Here is a 15091-nt window from a genome sequence, read left to right on the forward strand (position 1 = left end):
CCTCGCCATTTTTTTTCATTTTTTTTATCAGTCTTTATTTGTTTTAATAGGTTTGATATCAGATATTTATTTAATCTTCCTCAGAGAACTAAGAGCAGTCATATTTTGTAATGGCAAAAGACACAACTGAGAATATTCCAGCTATGCTGTGATGTTTTTCTCCCTTGTCATTTCTTTTTTTTCTGCTTTTTTTCCCCCCGTCTTTTGGACAATGTGCATTAAAGTAAATTGGTGCCTCTTAAGTAGATGAGTTGACCTTTAAGGAAACCAGCAAGCGTGACCTGTCTGTGAGTGCCTCTGCCGTGTGGGTTCTCCTGGTGAGTGTAGGAACTGCAGGGTACCATTGCTTGGAGCTTTTATTAACTGTGTGTGTGAGTGTGTGTGTGAGTGTGTGTGTGTGTGGGGGGAGGCTGGGCCTGTTTGTCTGTCTGCCTGTATGCAATTGTGTATATGTAATTCATAGCTATAAGTACGTGCACTTTCCTTTGTAGCGTGTAGAGAGTTATTATTACACTTTTTCAAAAATTATTGAACACTCTTTCTCTTTGATTATTTGCTTCTTAATGTGTGTTACATCAGGCACTTCTGTCTTTGTATTTTTTATGCTTTATGCTGGAAAAGCTGCAGATGAAATAGTTATATACCACAGCTGCTCTTCCCATCAGCCTTTCTTTAATCATGCTTTTCCAGCCACAAATGCAGCATTTTTTTTTTTTTTTTAATGTAATTTATTTTCCTGTATTTTCCTGTCATGGTATAATTCAGACAACTATGATGTTGAAAAGACAGTATGTTTCAGGACGAGTGGTTTCCCTCAGCGCATCGGGAGGCTTCTGATTAACAAGTTATTGGTTTGATCTCAGCAAAGTGCCATGTTTTCTGTTAAGGTGACACTGACTCAACCTCTACATACTTTACTCATTATCAGTTAAAAGATAAAGCTGAATGTTTTGTGTTTTTCTCCTTGTCAACAAATCCACACACACTCACAAAAAAAGTCCTCTTAATTGCTCTTGTTGTCAATTAGCAATTAAAAACACATCAATGTTGCCCTGGTTGTTGTAATTCAATACAATTAACAGACACACTTTAGTTTATTTCATCTCAAATATACCAAATACTCACAACTATACAAAAGACTTAAAATATCAGGTGAAAATATTCCTGCTACAATTACCTTTTGAACACTATGCATTACAGCATTTAACTGTTTCACAAAATTCTTTAGCCCTTTTTTCCTTAAAAGGTTATATATGGAAATGCCTGTTTTAAGATTTACATATTTAAATTGGTATGAGGGAAAGAGGCCATGGACAGGGTTAGAGGGTCAGAAAATAATAAGCTAAGGGCTAATTCAGTGGTTTAAATCTTTGTTTCGGATTTGTTGGTGATGAAAAAAAAGTGATTAACCAAAGTCTTAACCTTAATGACCAGTACAGTGTAAACACTAAGTTTGAAGAAATCCCAATAAGGAGGAGAGAAGCAGGAGATTGTCTCTCCTGAGTCTGATACTCCAGTCTGCCTGTAGGAGGAGCTTTCACAATTAAAGTAAAGGAAGCCCTGAGAGCAGTCGCTGCATGCCAGTTGTGGCACTCACATAATATGAGGGAAAGCCTTCATCTGTTCTACTTCATCACTGGCTTGTATATTTCAACTTTTTGGTTTTGAAGAATAAGTAATGCGTTAGGCATGCATCTTTTTTTTTTCTCTTTTCTTCCCTTATTATTGTGATAAACAGCCAGCCATTTCTGAGTAACCATCAAGATTTAGAGACTGAAGCAAAACTAAGAATGGAGGGGACTATTATGATGCTGAAAGCCAGTCCATGAAAGCAGTGACTGCAACCCACTTCAGCTACTCCAAACCATAATTCCCATAAACACAACTGAAACTTTATTGAGTGCAAAACCACTGGCTCCATCCAAGTTTTTAGGAACTACTATCTAGGGAGTTAGAGCTCACTTTTCAAAGCCGTGTGGGAGATATACGATCACATACTCCTTTTTATTTTGTGCACAGTCGTGCACTCTCTCCTTGTGCAGTGTGGGATCCTGACAAACACTTTCCCATGGTAAGATGTGTACCCTACTGCCCACTGTCAGTCCTAATGGATGCCTTCAGCCGGCTTTCAATGAGAGAAAACAACAGGAGAGGCTGTATAGTAAAACTGAAACAGATGTAAAGTCCTGTCGGCTCAGTTAACCCGGTTATTGACTGTCCCCAGTCCAGGTAATGAAAGGACACTGTTGACATGTAACATGTCACCCCATTGTCTTTGATGTGTTCTCTAGTAAAGATACAGCACTCTTGTTGTAACTAATGAGACAGAGCCTAAACTTATGACTGACTTTTTCTGCTCGTGTTTGTTCAGTTTACTCTCCAGAACTATTAAGGATTGGTCACTTTTTATTAGGCTCTGTCCTGATGAATGCTGAGTGAGTCCCCCACAGTTTGTAATGCATTTAGACACCTCTGCAGCAGTACAACATGCTAGCTGTCTTCTGAATCCACGCTGGGAATTGTTCTCCTGTACAACCTGTAGTTTGGCGTTTTGCAGACATAAAAAGAAATGTCTGTAAGTTTCAAGTCTGTCTAATGATACATTTTGATAGCTTTGGCTCTGTTGAGCTGCTTTTTATTATCTTTGTGATAGGGTTAAGACCAAACACACATGCCACAGTGAGTAGCCCGCAGCCTCGGTCGCTCTAATGAGACAAATAAATGAATTTAGTGTTGCCACATACAGCTTGTGAACGCTTATTAGCGGGATTATTGTTGAACTGTTATGAATGGGGGGAGAGAGAGAGAAAAAAAAAAAGATGTCGGATTGGAAGGGGGCATGATTGGCTGATGTTACATATGTCCTTGATTACCTTCCTTCTGCTTTTATTCTAATAAGTGGCATTCTTTGTACTCCCTAGGACAGCTAGACAGTCTGACACACGATGAGAATAAATATTGCATGTGGTAGACATTAAGCTGTCATCCTGGAAAAAAAGAAGAGATGGAGAAATCCGTGTGGTGTTCTTCGGCGCTACACTTTGCCTGCTCTTGTCACAATTGTCACATCTTGATGACTCCCCCCACTCTACCCCAGCCCCCTTATTTTCTCTCGCCCAGTCAACTGCTATGAATGACAGCATGGATACCCCATATAGAGAATTATTTTGGGTGATGTAGAATGTACTCCTCTGGGTTACTGTTTGAATTTCTGATGTTTGCCTCTCCTTTTTCTTTTTTTCCCCTCCTTTTTTTTTTCTCTTTTCCTTTTTTCAAATCCACCCCCTCTAACCCCCCCCATAAATAGCTTTAAACAAGTTTATAGCTCTGATAATGTCTTCTCAACGATCATCTTAAAGACAAAAATGGGACTGGCGGTTTGTTACGGGTTTTATCTATCATGTGCAAGCATTTAAAGTCGCAAGATTTAATGGGTGTATTTATCAAAGAAAGGAAAGTTGTTTTAAAAAAGCTTGTTACCAGCACACCCTCAAGGTTTGTTTGAGATACGATGTGAGATGATGCTCTTAATTAAAGCTGCTCCCATTGTGCGTGCACCATGTTCTGTTTCCTCCAGCCCATGATTGCTTTGAAGATTGAAAGAAGTTGATAATATTAGAGATAGCATGTGTGTGTATATGTATGTGTGTGTGTGTGTATGTGTCAGATCTCCTCCCTTCTTAGAGACTGATGTGTAATGCCTTTCCATCCGGCTATGGCCACAGGGAGCAGAGAGCGTCTGCACTCTTGTCGCTCAGGAGCTCACCACTGGGAGGATGAAAAGCTTCCCACAGAGCCCCCGACTTCCCAGCCTCTAAAGCCACCATGAGCTCATACCTCTCATTTCTGCCTCCCTTCACAGAGGAAGGAAAGAGGAGGAGGAGGAGGCAGGGGAGGGTGGATTTAGTATACGCTGTGTTCTGCAGCATCCTCACCCCCTAGACTGCTCATCCCTGTACCCTGGGACCAGCAAACACACAGACAGGACTTTGAGTCTATTACTTGATGAGCCTGTGCCCGGCCCGCAAGCTGATCGCTGCCAAGGAACGGTTCGGCCGATGTGCCCGCGTTCAGGTGCTTCCTCCTCCACCTGTGGGTGTGTCAGCGATCGAGCCGTGGAAGATGCAGGTAGCGGATTACCCTTCAGGTCTGTCAGCATTCAATTGCATCTGAAAGGAGCCCTCGAACTGGAGGTGGTGGCCCGTCTTTTACAGGCTTAACTGGCTAAGCGCTCATAATGAAGCCAACCTGTATGAGTGTGCGTCAGACGCAGGCCCAGGTCATTGTCTCAGGTAGCTGCCCCTGTACTTTTAGAACCTCCCATTGTTTTCCCCTCCTGAGCCATTTAAGCAGATCAAAGCTCTGACAAAGCCCAGGGAAGCCCCAGGCATGCAGAAACACAGGAATTATCCCCCCCTCAGGATTCCCACACAAAAAGACAAATAGACTAGCTCCAGAGGGTGGCCCCCTGTGGGACATCTCTATTCAGAGCCAGTCTGTTGTGGAAGGTCCAATTGTTTTTCTTTTTTCTCCCCCATTTTTTTTCAAGTCATTTTGCAATATATTGTGCTTTAAATTAGATGCACAATCTAAAGCTTGGAACAAATAACCTGACAGCTATTTTTTTTAAACAGATGGTGTTGCTTTCATATTGACTTGTTTTCACCATTAAAAAAAAAAAAAAAAAAAAGGGTGTTTTAGGTGGATAAAAGTTTGCGAAACAAAAAGTAGAAAACTATATCTCTCTCTTTAACTTGAAAGCAGGAGGAAAAGCACAAACATGGCTTGTTCTTTAGCCTTGTTTGAGCCTTCAAGCTGGTGAATGATTAGCAGAAATAATGTCCCTGTCACCCTTAATCACATTAAAACGTGGTTAACATTTAATTTTTCCCACTTGATATGCAAAAATTTCCACTTGATTTGCAGCAAAGGCCATTGGAATTCCATTATAAAAAGAATAAAAATTTCAGGCATCATTTGTTCAGAGAGGGATATCAAGACCAGAAAGTGCTGAATCTTTCTATTAGGCGAGCAGTGAGAGATGGCACTCAGTGCTGGGACATAATGGGAGACTGACAAGACGCTCACACACATATGCAATCTTTGTCATTGAATTTCTTTTCAGTTTAGACTCGTAGAAGCTTTCTTTTCTTTCTTTTATTTAGATTTTGTGTTACTGAATTTTACAAAACCTTTTTTTTTTTCTTTAAGGATTCGAGTAATAAACAGATAAGAAATTAGTAAACCTGCACAAAAACAAAAATCAGGAATATTTCTTATGTCATATAATAAAACAAGATGCTGTGTATTCCACTCGGATGTGAACAGGCCTCGCCGCACAGAAAACACTGCCTTTGAAATACAGATTTGCATGAACACCCTTTATGATTTAGAATGACTGAAAGAGAAGAACAAAGACGTACACAAAAAAAATCTGCAGCATGTTTTACATAAACATTTTCTCCAAATTTACACATCCATATAAAATTCCACACAAATAATTGGAAGGGACATAAATACAAATTGCAAAGTGGCGTTGCAGACAGCGGTGAAGTTGACAGAATTGGTTTTGGGAGTCATGTTGACGGAGCATCAAAGCTCTTAATTGACAGTGCTTTGTTTCTGGAGTTGAGGGAAGGGGGTGTTTCATGTTCCTGTGGCAAGGTGTTTGTCTGGTCCTGTGTCACTCAGTGCAAGGACCCACAGACCCCCGTGCTCATTTGCAGCTCACGTTCTCCGTCTCGGCTTCACATTATTAAAATCATCCCTCAGCCTTCTACCAAGAGCCTCTTTGTTACTTGGCTGGCTTGGCTCAGCTCTGTCAAGTCTTCACCAATTACAGTCTCAGGTACAATGGTCTATTCAAAGGATCACAGCCCTTGACTGGTGTGGAGAGAGTGATTTGTGAATCATTATTCAGCCGCCTGTAGAGAACGCAATACCTGAGGAATGCAAATAACGTGCCACCAAATAGACAGCTGTGCTGCTAAAAGTGACAAACTACAGCTGTTATTATCTCAGATTGGATTTTTTTCCCCTCTTGGAGCGCCCTCCATCTCCTATGTTTTCAGGTTTTTGGCTTTGACTAAATGCGTTTTATTTTTCTGTCCTTTATTGGTGAGACATCGGTTACCACCTTATTGTGGTGGCAGTCAAACGTCAGCGCTGCATACATAGTGTGAACAGAAAGGGAAATATTAGGTTATGGCTCATAATAGATGTGCATCTGAACAGACAAAGTGGCATGTGAGGCATTTCAAATTTACCCTGTAGTGTTATTTTAACTTGTGAGAAAAACATTCAATCAAAGCAAAACTGTGCTCTTCTTGTGCCCGTTAGCCTGTCATATATTGTATATTGATAATCATTAGGTAGGAGCAGTGATATGGTGTTGCAGGTGATAAAACGGTGACATTGTTATTGGAATAGATGTGATATTGAGGTGGTCGGGTTCCTCCCAGTCTTTGATTCTTATGGGCTTTAAACAGGAAACTAGGATTACAGATAATGACAGGGACCCCTTAGAATCAATCCAGCCTAGAAGCCGCCGTGTGAAAATGGATTTGTGTGATGCTGTTCTTTGAGATCCGTCCAATCCCAGCCTCGGAGCTTGTGGGCCTAATCTCATAATTGCCCTAACTCCCTTGTATTGTTCTGACTGAGAGTCACCATTAAGTGTGAGGATATCTTTGTCCTGCAATGTCAGGTGTCCTGTTGGACAGGAACCGAGAGAGAGAGAGAGAGAGAGAGAAAAACAAACTTAGGCAGTTAAGAAAGTGACATTTATAGGTAAGGAAACACTTAGTGGTTAGTTGTTCTACTTCCTCCTGACTTTACGGTAAAGCTTTATTTGGTCTCTCAGCAGGCGAATGAATTGTCTTTTGTAATAAAAAATGAGGGAAAACAACAAAAAGCCTCAAGTGTGTCGTGAACTTTAGCTGGAAGTTAAGAGGCAATTTTACTTATTTCATTTTAGGACCATTTCTCTAAATATCCCAGTACATCTCAGAGAGAAATATAGTTTTTACTCGACTACATTTATATGATAACACATCACTTTGCTGGCTATGTTTCATAAATCAGCTTGAGTAGCCTTCTTATTAAGTCATTTTAATCTATAATGAGGCCCTTAAAACCTTATTTATTCTCTACAGGTGCAAGAAATATGTTCTATTTAAAAAAACAACAACATACAAACAGACATTCTGCATGATGGGTACTTTAAGCTCTCATCTAACATTTCTATACTTTTCATTATCTAGGATTTTGTTTCATAATAGGGTTTTTTTTTCTACATTCTTCTTTCTCATCACTTCGTGTCAAGTTGCATTTTTAGTCGAGAACTTCCTCAGAGAGAAAGTCAAACTGTGTGCAAGAAACGCCACCTTCGGAGTGCAGCCTCCCGCAAAAACACTCATATGTTCAGCTGCTCTCATGAATATGCATGCGCCGGCGGATAACAAATACTTTCATGTTAATCAAGTCCTCCAACGAGTTTTGTGGCTGCTGTTTTCATCAGGTTGGTGAAAATCAAGGAGTGGGTGGACAGTCACGACCCAGGAGCCTTGGTCATCCCCTTCAGCGGCGGCCTGGAGAGCCAGCTACAGGACAGCAGTGAAGAGGAGAGGCAGAAGTACTGCACAGAGCACAAGACGCAGAGGTTAATTAGCATTCAGTCTCCCCACACTTTATTATCAGCTGTGTCCTCCATGCACTCCTTTAATTGCATGTGCTGATAGAATAATAAATGGCAGAGTAATTACCATTATAAAGCAAAGGATCCCTCTTCTTACTGAACAACTCAGTCAAAGGGTTTTCCTCTAAATTAAGTTTTTAACTGTCATCTGTCATCTGTAGGTATAATTATAACTTGGGCATTTTGGGTTTATTGTTCTTGTGTGAAAACCTCTATGGAGAGAAAAATTGTGACAGCAGATTTTTTTCTCTCTCTCTCTCTTTCTCTCTCTCTCTCTCTCGGCACAGAACGAGGCATCGGGTTGAATTCTTAAAAATGTTAAATGAGTCTACAAGCTTTCTAATTAATCAAAGAAACCATTGGAGAGTTGAATGTCTTATGTGAAACGAAGTGACCCATCTTATTCACTTAATGAGTTTATATTGGAATGAATGGGGCCTTGCCACGGAAGTGAACTTTGTCTAAGCATCAGTGGCAATAAAGAATACTTAAACAGTTCAGACCCCTTGATTCAAGCTGAAATTTCTCTCCACCAGTGCTCTGAGCAAGATCATCAAGGCAGGCTACGCCGCCCTGCAGCTGGAGTACTTCTTCACTGCCGGACCAGATGAGGTCCGTGCATGGACCATTCGGGTAAGAGGCGGCTGCCCTGCTGTGCACATACATGTGAGCGTGAGGGTGTGCACCAGACGTACACACTCGCACACAGTATCCCATGTTCCACCCTGCTGGCACCTTCACTGATATCGCACACTTTCAACTTTGTCATGGTTGTGCTTTAGCTAGTCATTACAGACCAAGGATAACTTCAATTACTGGTGAGCTGCTGAACAGTGAAAGTGGGGGCTACATTGATTGAGGAGGGCAACAATTGATTTTACCCATTACGTCCATGAGAATGTTTCCATCCTGTGCAGATCTGCCTGCCCTCCTCCTGCCGCTGGAGATAAGGAGCCTGTGCATTGTGCCTGCCTAATCTGTGTGACGGAGGTTGTCTGTGCCAAAATTGATGTCGCTTTTCATTCGACTGTTTGTGGGCCTTGCTGGGGGCTCCTCCTCCCTGTGTGTCTCAGTTTACTGAGCCCAGCCCGCCAAGGGCTTTGTGCAATGGGATCGCAGGATTTACATCAATACAGATGTTGGCTTTGCATGTTGGTATTGTGCTTCTTCTTCTTTTTTTTTTCTTGAGCAGATAGAAGTATTCAGTGCATGTATTAAAAAAAAAAAGGTACTTGACTGAGTTACATTTTTAGGCACATATAGGGGATTTTAAAATACAGCAGAGTAACTTTTGAAAAACTTTTGAAAAATGAAAGATTTTGTCAAACGTAATCGTATCCATTCTTTCATCCCACCGCATATTTCAACAGATTATAATTTTAAATCTAATTTTTACATTACAGAATGCTTTCAATCCCATAAAAATAACATGTCCATTTGAAAATTGAGGCCCATTTTCTAAAAAAGCACTGCAATTTTCCACAATGGCATCTATTCAAAAAACTTGTCACCAAGCAGATCATTATGGTTTTGTTCCCTGAATGTGAGCCTGCTCACTGTTCACATTTTAGTGACAAATGTTGTTCAATTCAAAAACTTTAAATAGGCTGCAATAAATTATGTTTATTCGAAGGCAATAATGGATGGGTTACAATTCTGACCACTGATGTAGATGCTGCCTGAATTTTAATCTTGTCTAAACTTGGTGCTATTTGTTGACTTACACAACATGCACAGGAAGTTGTGTGTGTGTTTTAGCTTTACCAAGACAATTTTCTTTTGTTGACTTCAAATGAGCATAAATTGCTATCTTTCTATTTTCATAAAAAGCATTTTTAAAGCCCAGCATGCATTTTAGTGTTATTAGTTTGATAAATCAGTGCAAAAAAAAAGGAGAATGGCCAAACAACAGACTGTATCATTTATTAATCCATTGTCAGTAGCGATCATTAGAAAAGATTATATTATTATTACATTATTTGTTTAAGATACTAATTTTCTCTGAAACTTCATTTCACATCATGACGTCTAATGTTCTTAGATCACCAGTGGTTATTGAGCACCAGCTGAAACACCCTGCGTGAGGACTCAGTTTGTGCAACTTGAAAAAAGTGTTCATTGCTCATAACATATGGATCATTTTATTTCATTTCTCTGACACTCAGTGGAAATTGCTGTATGAAAGATCGCCATGACTGAGGTCAACTTGGCAGGAAATGAGCTCCGAGTCTGAACAGCAAATATTTTAAAGTGAAGTCATATATATTGATGTGGCTCAATATCACAGATTTACTGTGTTGACAGCATGTTGCACTGTCTGTCATTAGATTCTAAATTAGAATAAGGAAAACCCCCTCCCAAAATACTTAGTAGGGATAAATGCAATGAATTTCTCACATCTATCTATCTATCTATCTATCTATCTATCTATCTATCTATCTATCTATCTATCTATCTATCTATCTATCTATCTAAACACCAACTTTGTTCAATCTTTTTTACTTCTCAGGCCAGAGGAGACAGTGAGCTCACCCCTCGTCTTATTTTTTTTAACACATTACATTTTAGTCAGATGACATCACCAGGTTGAGGCTCGTCTCAGCATGACTGATGTCCTCGCTATTTACAGCAAAGTCCCAAAACACTTCAAAGGCATCCTCAAAAACATGCTTGTCCTCTCCGACATAACTGATTACAGCCAGCCTTGATTGTGTGTGAGGGGCATTTAGTCAGGTAAGCATCAGTGAGTAACTATATTAAGCCAATACATCTTGTATTGTAAAAACTACACTCAGTAATGTCGTGTTCCTAAGTCCTTTAACATGCTTTATTAGGCAGCCTCGAGGTGACCATTATCTATCAGCCTGCTCTGCATAGCTCTTAACTAGGACAATGTGGATCTCTTGTAATGCGCCATATGAAAAAAATCCCTCCCTTAATCTATTTTTCTCCAGATAGACAAACCTTGATGCTGATTAATGGTAGTTAAACTCACAAGCACTCCGTCAATGAGATTGCAAATAGATGGTAATGTATTAGAGTCATTAAATACGCATCATTCTTTTGGCATGAAATATGTTGACCCCAACCTGATTATATACATAATTAAAACTGCTCAACAGTTTCTGAGCACGGAGCTGCAGAGCAGAGAGAGAGCGAGCAGGTCGACAGGCAGGAGTCATAATGATACACAGCAGCCACGTCACTTATTTGGGTCATTTGTCATTTCCGCCCAGCATTATTTCAGTGCATATAAATTGCACATTTTATCAGCTCCCCATTTCTGTCTCGGAGTGTTAGAGAGGATTCAAGGTGCAAAGAAAAAAAAAATTGTATACAACTATTAAACTGTAAATGTGTGCTTTGTAAATTGGTATCGCAAATAGCTTTACTTAATGTTTGTTTTGAACGTAAAACATTGCTGCGTGTTTCAACCCAATTTAAAAACATCAAAAACAGATTGTTACACTCCAAAACAGTTTATTGTGCTACATCTACCACGGTGAAATATTACTGAGGGTCTCGAATTGAATTTGAATTACCAAACTCTGGAGTGTCACAATAGTGCGGCCTGATGCAGTGAGGTCTATACCACCCTGGCCTCTCACTGCAACACTGGGTCTTCTTGCTGTCATGACCACAGAGCCGAGCAGCGACCCACAATGAGGCAAGATTGCTTGGAGAGAAATCAATACCACCACGGAATGGGAATCAGAAGGCATTGATAGCAGTGCTGGGTCCTTATCGGTGTCCAGGCTGCCCTAGCAGGGCACAGCCGAGTGGAAAGCTATCCAGAAATCAGGACTGAAGCAAGAATACCCCCGACTGAAAACACCCCCAGAGTGATCACAACGCTATCACCCTATCAAACACCATGTCGCTCGCATGCTGTAATCCATCTTCTCCAAAACAATTCATTTGTCCTCTCTTTTCCTTCCTTGTGACAGAAAGGAACTAAGGCTCCGCAGGCTGCGGGGAAGATCCACACAGACTTTGAGAAGGGCTTCATTATGGCGGAAGTAATGAAATTCCAGGATTTTAAAGAGGAAGGCAGTGAGAACGCTGTCAAGGTGAGCAGTCAGGGTGCCAGAGGAGATGAGGGGAAGTCTCCTGTGATCAGTGGAGCTGACAGTCACCACACAGCTCCTACTGAAAACTGCTCTTCACCTTTACTCAGGGGAAGAAATTACTGCACACACTCCAGCACCACTCTTGACAAGCCAACTGATTCTGGCTCTAAACACTGCCATTCTGCTCCAGCTGTGCATATCTTTATCACAATGTGTCTTAACTGGCTGATGGTAGTTCTTGCTCGTGGCTCAGCACAGTCGCTCAGAGGAAGCACTTCTTCACCTCACCAGGCATTTATCAGATCTATAGAGTGCGCTGTTAGCTTAGCGCTCTCTGTTGCCAAATCCCCAAGCCACTGTAGGCATGTGACAGTGATATAAAGCGGCAAGTTAAATAAAGTGTGAAATTCCTCAAATAAGGACTGCTTCATGGGTGGGTGGCGCAGAAATGTGACTTGCATATCTTATTTTTATGATGGCCAGTGTTTGTTTTGACCTTTTAACTGTGCTGTGGGTTGTTCATGTGCACAATCCTGTCAAATGTAATAACTGATTTCATGGTGAATTTGTGAAGACAATAACTGGGCTCCAACAACAGCCGGCACATTGGAAAATGCATCAAAATGCTTTTCTTTCCTGCTGCAAGTTTAGGTTTGGCATTAATTTAGCTTCAGATCTGCAAACTGTAATTTAGTAATTGACGGTACAGAGTTAATAATCACTTAATCAACACTGTAGGGCGCCTTTCGTGTCAAAGATGTACTTTTTATCATTAAATTTTTTTGTAAACACAAAAATCTTAATTGTGTTCTCGGCTAATTAAATTACAGCAGAAGTGACTCTAACCTGTGTGACACTTGTGAGCAGCAGCTGTAAGCCGTGCTGTTGCAATCCCTCTATTGCCACCATCAACTCCATGTGCCCACTTACACACTCAACTAATGTAATTATGGTAGCACAAAGGGCCCACAGGGACCAGTGTGGAAAGGAAGCACTAAAAAACATTTAAATCTCCTTACTATTCAAGCCTTTTTTTTGATAAATATTTGATATTTAATGCAGCGGCAGTGCATTGTCCACACCCTTCATAAGCTGCAAACAGGGAGTGAAATGTGTCGGCCTCTGGGGGGTTTCACCATTGTTATCCGAGGTTGAGATCTGAGTGTCAGGTCCTTCCTGCATGCTCTCTTGCTAATCCCTTTTTGAGCCTCAGAAGAACATGGAGCGTTTCTGACTGTGGCATTAAGGTCCATGCTATTTAATGCCAGTTGTGGGAATAGGCTGTCTGAATAGGGCCAGTGTACGGGGATATCACATTATTAGTAATCATATCTGCTTAAGCCAAGCTTGCTGCTCCAGATGGCTGCTTTCAAGTGCAAATGAACCAGTTAGACGTGTCTGGTTTAATACATACTCAGGAATCACAAATAGCCATTGATTTTTTTCCTGTCTCCCTCTCCATCCAGTGTTTCTGGTCGTATTGAGCTTGGATTAAATGGTCTCCTGAGCCTTTAAAGGGACATTGATTCTTCTAATTAATTGTGCACTGTGCAGAACCAGAATGCATAAACCTGTCCGTATTAGCACTTCAAGTCAATTATTTTGAGTTTGCCGGGAAGGAGAACAAACACTTACTGTATACAAAAGAAATGTTAGAACTTATTTTGTTTCCTTGAGAAGTTTTATAGTGCTGTAATCAAAGACTTATTAACATTTTGTGCTTGTGCACATGAAACTGAAATGGGCAGAAGAGGGGATTATTCACTCAGTGGGAATTCAGGCACCCCTTGAACAAAACATGCATGTAATTGTGTGTGTGTGGGTGTGCGCACACATTGTGCGTGCAAGCGTAGACGAACAAGAGTATGGCATTTGCAAGTGCAGTTTAGTTACTGTAGGTGACAAAATAGATTGGCTGCAAATCCTGCACTGCAATTTTCCATTATTATTTATAATATACAGAGTTGCTATGTATTTTATATCATCCCTATGTGCCAGTGCATAAAAAGTAAAGTATGCAGTCGTCTATAACCTGAACATCATACAATATTTTGTGTTGGCTTTTGTTTTAATTCTGCATTTATGTTTTCTTGATCGTACAGGCAGCTGGGAAATACAGACAACAAGGAAGGAACTACATTGTTGAGGATGGAGACATCATCTTTTTCAAATTTAACGCACCGAATGCACCAAAGAAAAAGTGACACGAGAACAATATGTTTGTTTACATAACTGACTGTATTGTTATCTTTTTTTGGCCGATACCCATTTGCCACTTTCCCACTTTTTGTCTTCCATTCTGTAGGATTGAATTCCCTCCTCATGTGCCAAAGCACAGGTTCAGTAAACTCTGACAGCTTTGCTATTTAAGATCAGGATCGGCCCCCACTCCAAATTGTAGCAGCATTTGAAGGAGCATATTACTCTCCAGATACTTCATTAATCTCCATCACGGGTGCCAGCACTGACACAGCTGACAGCGGGGACAATGCCACCTGCTCCTCTCCCCCTTCTGCAGATAATGCATGTTTTACAGTAGCCCAGATGTCTACACTCAATAAAACATTTGACAAAACCAGTCTGTGTGTGTTTTGGGATGTCTGTATTGAGTGGGAAGCTGCATGGGGATGGTGATAGCGGTCCTGCCGACCACTGATTAGAGAATTAAAAGACACAGCTGACATTGACTGTAGCATAGAGGGGACAATTATAATTAAATCTGTTAAGTGATGCTGATTTTGGAAGGGCACATGCAGGATGCAGGTGTTTCGGCCAAAAGAAGTGGTCACTTTAAATGATTATTTGTAAAGAGATTGAGTTAACCTTTCATTTAGAATTTTTTATTACATTTACAATTATTGAATATGTGTGAACTCTCTTTCAGCGACTGCACAGCGCTTGGCTGGAATCCCGAAATATGGACAGAATAGCATGTTTGTTATGTTTACAGTTTCTTACTCCCATCCCTGAACAATGAGGGCAAATACACAGTTACAGAAAAATAAAAGAAATATTTATTCAAACCATATTTTCACAAAAAAAAAAGTCCACAATTTAGGATATTCTGTATAGTATGAAAATAGAAGTTGACACAATCCACGAGCGCAAGCAGAAAACGATTCCTGTTGTGTGGAGTAGTGTTTTTCTCGCCTCTATACTTTGTGCGTAAGTGTTTGTGAAGCGTTTATGCTGATGGAATTGTATGGCTGCAGCCGCAGTGCTCCAAAGTAAGATTGTATTCTCCGTGGGAGTCCGAACAAAGAGCTGTGGATCAGCAGTGCTTTGCTGAATATCTTGTAACCATTAAGACTGCGGAGGGAAAAAA

The 15091-nt window shown here is 40.6% G+C and overlaps 1 protein-coding gene across 1 annotated transcript in view; it reads left to right on the forward strand.

Moving 5' to 3' along the window:
- Positions 1 to 14344, forward strand: part of LOC103369956 (obg-like ATPase 1) — a 42476-nt gene extending 28132 nt beyond the window's left edge. Inside the window, exons 8-11 of the mRNA XM_008298823.1 lie at positions 7520 to 7660; positions 8233 to 8329; positions 11644 to 11766; positions 13869 to 14344. Coding sequence (XP_008297045.1) covers positions 7520 to 7660; positions 8233 to 8329; positions 11644 to 11766; positions 13869 to 13970 — 463 coding nt within the window. The 3' untranslated portion in view covers positions 13971 to 14344. The remainder of the gene's footprint in view (positions 1 to 7519; positions 7661 to 8232; positions 8330 to 11643; positions 11767 to 13868) is intronic.
- Positions 14345 to 15091: the final 747 nt, after the last annotated feature.

Source organism: Stegastes partitus, unplaced genomic scaffold, assembly GCF_000690725.1.
Source record: "Stegastes partitus isolate 25-593 unplaced genomic scaffold, Stegastes_partitus-1.0.2 Scaffold1353, whole genome shotgun sequence".
Classification (NCBI taxonomy): Eukaryota; Metazoa; Chordata; class Actinopteri; family Pomacentridae; genus Stegastes; species Stegastes partitus.